The 8,044-nt window shown below is 39.0% G+C and overlaps 1 protein-coding gene across 1 annotated transcript; it reads left to right on the top strand.

Moving 5' to 3' along the window:
• Window positions 1-912: 912 nt before the first annotated feature.
• Window positions 913-5,343, top strand: LOC106096353 (DNA polymerase interacting tetratricopeptide repeat-containing, protein of 47 kDa). The gene is made up of 4 exons (XM_013264057.2): window positions 913-1,086; window positions 1,147-1,913; window positions 1,995-2,159; window positions 2,223-5,343. The coding sequence occupies exons 1-4, from the start codon at window positions 934-936 to the stop codon at window positions 2,323-2,325; spliced, it is 1,188 nt and encodes a 395-aa protein (XP_013119511.1). The 5' UTR covers window positions 913-933; the 3' UTR covers window positions 2,326-5,343.
• Window positions 5,344-8,044: the final 2,701 nt, after the last annotated feature.

The raw sequence follows: 8,044 nt of genomic DNA, 5'->3' as shown, positions 1-8,044 counted from the left end.
TTGGTTATGACCACATTACTCTAATATTAGTATAAAACTGACAAAAATATTTATTCAAAAAGGAATGACGGGGGCCACCGAACGCCTGGGCTCAAATCCCGGCGTGAACATCTACAAAATCTTAGCGGTGGTTATCCCCTTACCAATGCTGGCTACATTTGTAAGGTATCCCGCCATATTGAAACTTCTCTACCAAGTGGTGTCGCTATACGGCACACCGTTCAGACTCGGCATAAAAAAGGTGGCCCCTTATTTTTGAACATAAAATTTAATTGGACTGCACTCATTGATATGAGAGAAGTCTCCCTTGTTCCGTAATGGAATGTTAATGGGAAATTTAGTAGTAGTAGTAGTAATGTCAGTGTCAAATTTGAAGATGATGAGATAGAAATTATGATCTGTAATGTGTGCACAAATTAACATGGACAGATCGATTAGGCTTAGTCAAATCAGCAAGTGATTCTGAGTTCATAGCTATACTTATTTATAGCTATACTTATCAATGGGTTTACCTCTTTTCCTTTTGGGTGTTACAAACAAATTCACTACGTTATAAAACGCTGTGCTGTAATACTTGTCCCTGACAGTTATCGATAAAAATAAAGCACAGCAAGTGTAACATGGTGTAAGTTGTAATGTCATGTTATCTAAATAGAAAATAACAAAAAGTAAAGGTAACATACAAAATTTTGAACCGAAAATTCCCCCTCTCATTTTTTGCTCCGAATCCCTATCATATTTCCAAGTCGAAATATTCGTCCCCATTTTCAAAAATAAATCCTCAATTTGGGGAGAAGTCCCCAATACTGGCAACACTGTTCAAGCACATGTGTTTGTTATGACGTTTCTTAAATAACAAAAGCGAACAATTAACTAAACCAAGTGTATTTTCAAGTTTTACTTATTTTTTTTAACTGAAAACCCCATACAATTATGCCCACAGAAGAAGAGGTGCGTCAAAGACAATGGACGGAACAAGAACGCCTGGAATTGGCTGCCAAAATGGATGAAGAATTAGATGAGTTCATCAATGGTCTGGAGAAGAAACGTTATGAGGAAGGATGGCCCGAGGACCGGTGGCAAGAGGTAAGCATACCTACATAAAACAAAAAGAAATTGGTAATTTATTTATTCCCACTGTTACAGGAAATGGATAAACATCCATTTTTCATGAAAAAAGAACCACAACCTGGCGATGAGATTCATCCTATGTTCGAGGGTTTGCAAAAGCTTAAATATGACCCCGAAGAAAATACCTGCGAAGAGTTAGCCTTAAACTATAAAGAAGATGGCAATTTCTATATGAAACACAAGAAATTTCGCATGGCTGTTTATAGTTTTAGCGAAGGCCTAAAAGCCAAATGTGAGAAGCCTGAAGTTTTGGCCGTTTTATACAATAATCGGTCGGCAGCCCAATACTTTTTGAAAAACTATAGATCTTCACTGGCCGATGCCCAAAAGGCTTTAGAGTACAAAACCGATTATGCCAAAGCACGCTGGCGTGCTGCACAGTGTGCCTACCAACTGGAAAGATTTGATGTATGCACTGAACTTTGTGAACAAATCCTTGAGAATGATGTGGACAACAAAGAAGCACAGGAACTGTTGAAAAAGAACAAAGCCAAAAAACTAGATCTGGAACGAAACAAGCGCAAAGAAATGGCTCTCGAAAAGAAAAGAATACAACGCTTCCAAAGTTTATTGAATGCTTTGGAAGAGCGCAAAATCAAATATGATGACATTAAACCAGGCAAACCAATCACAGATGAGATCTTAAAGCCGAAATTTCTAGCTTTGGAAGATTATCCCGTACATCTGGATGATGATAATAAAACTTTGATATGGCCAGCGGCATTTTCATATCCTGAGTTCTTATATAGCGATTATCAACAGCAACTGTCAGAGGAAGCAACGTAAGTGAAATATTGTAGCATATCTAGGTCAAATGTTATGGTTACCGAAATAGTAATTTAATTTCATCTATTATTGTATAGAATGTTGGACGTTTTGGATTCTTTATTTGCTGAACCCTTACCAATGGATAACAATGGCAGTTACGGTGTGGACAAAGTCAATGTCTACTATGAAAATCGAAAAGTTGGCTGTGTGCACAAAATTAAATTGGAAAAGACCATAAAGGAAATTATAAATGAAAAGAGGTCAGTATAGACATAGCTATAACAAAATTGATAGCTTGATTTTCTCATATTATTGATTTTCAGTTTCTTTGTAACCGGTGGCTCTTTGTTATTCTACATTGTGCCCAAGGATTCCCATGTCGAACAAAAGTTTATACACGAGGAACGTCGTGGTTTAATTAAATAATTTTGTGTATATAAATTTAGACTAATCTAATGTACAAAGATTTTTGTATAAACTATTAATATATGTAAATTTGTTGGTATTTTTAAGAAAATTTTTTAAAATTACTAAACCTATAAAGGATTTTGGTGCCATAAGATTGGATTATGTGAAGACATTCCATAATTGATTATAAAAAAAAGTTACAAGACATGCATTTGACTGCGGATTTGTAGTTAGTTGGAGAGTGAAACACATATCATTCTGATGATTGAGATCCTATCCACAATTTGCCTAAAATTCATTTTTTTTTATATCAGTCTCATATGTGCCAACCTACCTACCTATCATGCTGCTAGATTACGCAGATCAGCATAGTGCCTCCTGAGGCGGCAGACTTTGCCGATGAAGGATTACATCGGGTCAATCCAGTAAGAAATAATGAAATTTCATCAAAATCGGACAAGGGAGGGAATTCAGGTCAGGTGTTAAAGGGTTAAATAGCTGAGTGAGTAACCCATCGGCTTCTGCTGTCTTGTTCTACTTTTTTACCCTTTGTTGTGCTTTTTGGTGGTAGATTGTTGGCATCACTGGAAGCATGAGGTATCAGCTGGCAAAATTAGAGTTCCATCCAAGACAGCAGCAGTGCCTCGTACTCGATCTCAAGGTATCCAATCCGAAAACTCTTCCAATCTATCCTGGCCTCCTATCGTCGCCTTTATTCCGCCACGATTGTATGACCTGCTCTTATCCTACGGGAAATGGGAAAGGTCCCAATCCTGTCCCGGGATAGGTGCTCTGGTGATAGGGTCCTGTCCCAGTTCTCGCCCCTTTACATGGAAAAAACCTATCATTTTTATAAAGGTTTGTCGCTCAAGGTGACGAATTGGCACAATTCTAACACCGTATCATAGTTCCTGGGACAGTTCGAAAAGGATGAGTATACTTTGCAAGTATTTTTAAGGAAATTACATTAGTTAGCAAATATATTTAACAGATAAGCAATTTTTAATAATAATTAAGCGATTTAAAAAAAAAAAAAACATCATAAGTTATGACAATTGACTCTCAATCCCTGTAGGATATGTATTGTGACAGGTAACTAATTCTTCAGTTTAGGATCGGTATATTTGGGGCAATTGACTACACATGGTCTTATTCATACTTAATCCGAATGTCTGTGTGTCGGACACCTAGAACTGTCTCCAGTGCCCTGGTAATCGTGATTCTCATTGCCCCGCCTAGGCCAAGATAATATGATCTCTGAATTTGTTGTTGTAGCCACATTTTCATGTGGAGGTGGCGAACCTCATCAAGCTCCTGTAGGTGAGCAAGCTTGTTGCGGTCCAAAGGACCGATCGTTGCGGGAACAGGATGGCCATTTGTAATTTAAAGGCGCCAATAACCCGCCTTGTTGCGAACAATCAGCGGTATCGAGCTCGATACCGCTGATTGTCCGCAACTGCCTTTGCAGCTATTCCGTATGGAGCATTCTACTATCCGCAACCTGTGGACGGGCCCGGTAGCTCGCAGCTAAGCTTCTCTTGACAGCAATGAACATCACACAGATCGGACCTCAATGTTCCTCCCCAAATAGTCACATCTTCATCTTCCTCGCAAACATACCGATCTTCTTCTCATAGTTTCAACGTAGACCCCTAGGTCTAGACCAGTCGTATGCAATATCCAAGACTCTTTCGACCCTTCTGCATAGCCAATTCGGACTCCTACACTTTAGAAGTATTATAATATCGTGTAAGCAACGGACGGGTTCAAAATCCTCTTTAGTCAGGATCCGTAGTAGACTATTTATGGTGGTTACCAATAGGAGTAGCGATAAATTACCCCGCTGCGGCATGTCGGCTTAAGTGGCAGTCTGCCATCAGACTCACTTAGACGTTTTCCTGCATTGTGATACCACAGGACCAGAAGAAGGAAGATGCCTAGTTCCTACCGTTGAACCATCCTGACCGCTTAAAAAAGCCCAATAACTTGCGAATGTTCACATCCGCTAAATCAGACAGGTTCTCAAAGAAATGAGAACCAAAAGTGGAACTACTTCTTTCTGCTAGTAAGGACACACACACACTCAGGTGTTCTATAGTCTCTTCTTCTTCGATGTCCAATGACAGCCAAGCAGTAGACCTCTTCAAGTCTAGATTAGGCCACATAGTTTTGGAATGCTCACAGCCGACTCTTTGTCACCATCTATCATTCGTTGTCCTCCGGGTCTCATTCTGAAAACTTAGCTTACATGTCGCTAGAGGCATACTAACAGATTCCAGTATCCCTGCAATGTGTAGGGTAGTTCCTAGTCTCGCAAGCTCATCCGCTTTACAATTCCCTGGGATATCACCCAGAACAGGTGAATTTTGAACTGTTAAGCAATGTCGCTGAGAGATCTGCCACAGTCGAGGGCGGTTTTTGTGTTCAGAAATACGTTCCCCAGGGATTAAATGGCAGACTGGCTGTTTGAGAAGATATTTATGCCAATCGTCGTTATGACATTATACCTTAGCCATTCCACCACTTCCCTTATTGCAAGGATCTCCGCTTGATACACACTGCAGTGTTCGGGTAACCATTTCGTTAAGACCAGTTCCAGATCTTTAGAGCACAACCAAAAGCCCACCTGGTCGTTTAGTTTGGAGCCATCCGTATAAAAGTCTATGTAACTGTTGTTACCAGGCATATCGTAGTTCCAATTGGTTCTATCAGGAATAGTGGCACAGTAATTTGTAATCCACACTGCCTGAAACATCGGATATTGTATCAAGAATAACACAGTGTCCGTAGCCGCCACATGATCAATGAGAAAGCTCCCTTAACCTCACGGCAGTGGTCGCTGCAATTTGGGTAGCCACAATGTCCAGATGCATAAGATGTAGCATTAAGTTCAATGCATCAGTTGGTGTCGTCCCCAGTGCGGCTGCGATGCACAAACAAGCCATTCTTTGGATCCGGCTAAGTATTGAGCAGTAGGTGGACTTTTGAAGTGCCGTCCACCAGACCACAACACCATATACCATTATAGGTCTAACAACTGCAGTATATACCCAATGCCTGACACGCGGTCTATACCCTAACTTTTGCCAATGGCTCTCTTGCAGGTGTATAGGGCAAGAGTGGCCTTTCTTGCCCTTTCCAAAATTTTGGATTTGAAGTTCAATTTCCTGTCCAGCAAAACAGCCAGGTATTTTGCGCCTTCTGTAAATGGGGCCGAATGGGCATTATGAGCAGCTTTTACCCATTGTAATACCCTAGCAAAAAAAGAAGTGTAGCTAACAAAGTAAGAAGTGCAAGTCCCCATTCAGACCCAAAAGCTGGTGATTGATACAAAAAATTAAATTTTTTTTTCAAAAAATGTCAAAGCGCTTTATTTATCATTTTTACATATAAATATTTATATATTTGTATATAATTATATTTTTACAACAAGTAAGCAAATATTGCAGTATCCCTTCTCAAAAAAGCTTTTTATAGGTATTGTATATCATAAACATTATAAAGTTTATATAATATATAGATTATATGTTGTATTGTATAAATTGGAATTTGCCATTTCAAACAATCTTTACAAAAATTTGGTGGTTTTTTCTTTATTGTTACAAGTAAAATATATGGAGCAAATATTTTTCAAGTCATTATATATATGAGTTTTTACGAAATACACCCGTAATGGAATGTGGATTTGATGAAGTTTTATTTAGGTAAGTTGGCATTTTGATAGAAATTTTCTTAGCTATTTTTTTGTGATTTGTTTTTTTAACCTAAGCATAAAATAATTTAATAAATAATATTATTTGGATATTAAATCCTCTATGTATGAAATTTTGAAATTCTTTAATTGAACTTAGTTATAATACTATTTCTAAATATCTCTCTCATATCACCATGCTACGAGAATAGTATATCGCTTGACAAACAGTTTAACAATATAAGTGCCTTTATCTGAATCCCATATGATCTTTATTGGTCTACGAATTTGAGTTTGGATGTAAGGTGTACTCCATTCCTAAAATACTTTATTTCACCCCGATATTCTCATGATGTCTTATTTAGGTGATCCTCCAGACACTTGGCCCTGAAAAAATATCAGCATCGTGTTCTTCTCTCAAATACCATTTAATTAAACCCCATATTGCCATTGGTTTTAATGGGAGTTTACAGCATAAGGTCTACTCCAAACACATGGCCCCAAAATTGGTTATCAAATTCGTTTTCTAATCTCAAATGCCTTCCATTTGAGCCACATATTGGCATGGTCGAAAATTTTTTATCCTTTGGGGATGTGTTTTGGGGAAGTGGTGATGCCTAAAATACAGGGTCCTACATTTGGATATCAAATTCGTATTCTACTCCCAAATACCATTATTTGGGTCCCATTTTGCGATGGTCACTAAAAAATTGGTGCTTGTGGGGTATTTTGGGAAAGGGTTTGAACCCCGAGAAAATTGGTCCCGGAAGTGGGTATCAATTATTTCTCTAACCCCCCCCCCCCCCCCCCAATTTCCTTTCATTTAACCCCCACATTGACATGGTCGGGGAATATGCCCGATTTTGGAGTGTTTTGAGGAGTGGGGTGGTCCCCCAAACACTAAGCCCTGAAAATGTATCAGCAACGTGCTCTATTGTCATATATTTGGACCCCATATTGCCATTGGCCTCAAAATTGGATATCAAATTGGTTTACTAATGTCATTCAAATGCCATTCACTTAAATTCCTTATTGAAAAAGCCAGCAAATATGTCCGGTTTGGGGTATGGGTCCTAAAAACTATAAATATCGAGTTCCACTGTCTTGAAGACCCAAATTGTCTTGGTGAGCAAATACGTCCCTTGGGAGTTGTTATGGTGGTGGGACGTCCCCCTGACAGTTGGTCCCGATGGAGTTGGTGTTGATTCATGGTCTACTCCCAAATACCTTTCATTTGAGCTCCATTTTTCATTGTTGAACATAGGCAAACATGACCGGTTTGGGGGCTGTTTGGCTTTGAAAATATACATCAGATTCGTGTTCTACTCAAAATACCTCTTATTTGAGCCTCGAACATTGCAATGGTCAGCATATACTTTCTATTTGGGTGGTGTTATGGGGTTGGGGTAGCCCCATAGACACTTTTCCCGAACCTTGATATCAGATTCGTGATTTACTTCCAAAGACCTTTCATTTGAGTCCCATATTTTATTTAAGCCCCATATTGTCGTGGTCAGTAAATAAGTCCTGTTTGGGGGGTGTTTTGGGGAAGGGGTGGACCTCCAGAAACTTTGTCACAAATTTGAATATCAGTTTCGTATTTTACTCGCAAATACCTTTCATTTCAGTTCCATATTGCCATGGTCGGTAAATATGTCCGATTTAGGGGTGTTTTGGGTGTTGGGGTGGTCCCCCAAATACTTGGTCTCACAATTGGATATCAGATACGTTTTCTAATCTTAAATACCTTTCATTTAAGTCCCATATTGTCGTGATTGGTGTATATATATATTTGGTAGGTTTTGGGATGGGGCGCCCCCCACTAAGTACCCCATACGAAATTTGGATACCAAATTTTTGTTTGTACAATAGATAACTATAAGAGAGCACAGAAAATTTCGCTTAAAACGCAACACCCATCTCCGAGATCTGGCGTTTCTGAAAATTAGGTTAAGGGGGAGGGTCCGCTCCCCCTTCAGATATCAAAAAATGTAGTACCCTATTTTTACAACCGGATCATTATGCACCATCAGTGCAAATTTCAAG

The sequence above is a fragment of the Stomoxys calcitrans genome, chromosome 5 (assembly GCF_963082655.1).
Source record: "Stomoxys calcitrans chromosome 5, idStoCalc2.1, whole genome shotgun sequence".
In the NCBI taxonomy this organism is placed as follows: domain Eukaryota; kingdom Metazoa; phylum Arthropoda; class Insecta; order Diptera; family Muscidae; genus Stomoxys; species Stomoxys calcitrans.
This window is presented reverse-complemented; position numbering and strand designations above follow the sequence as displayed.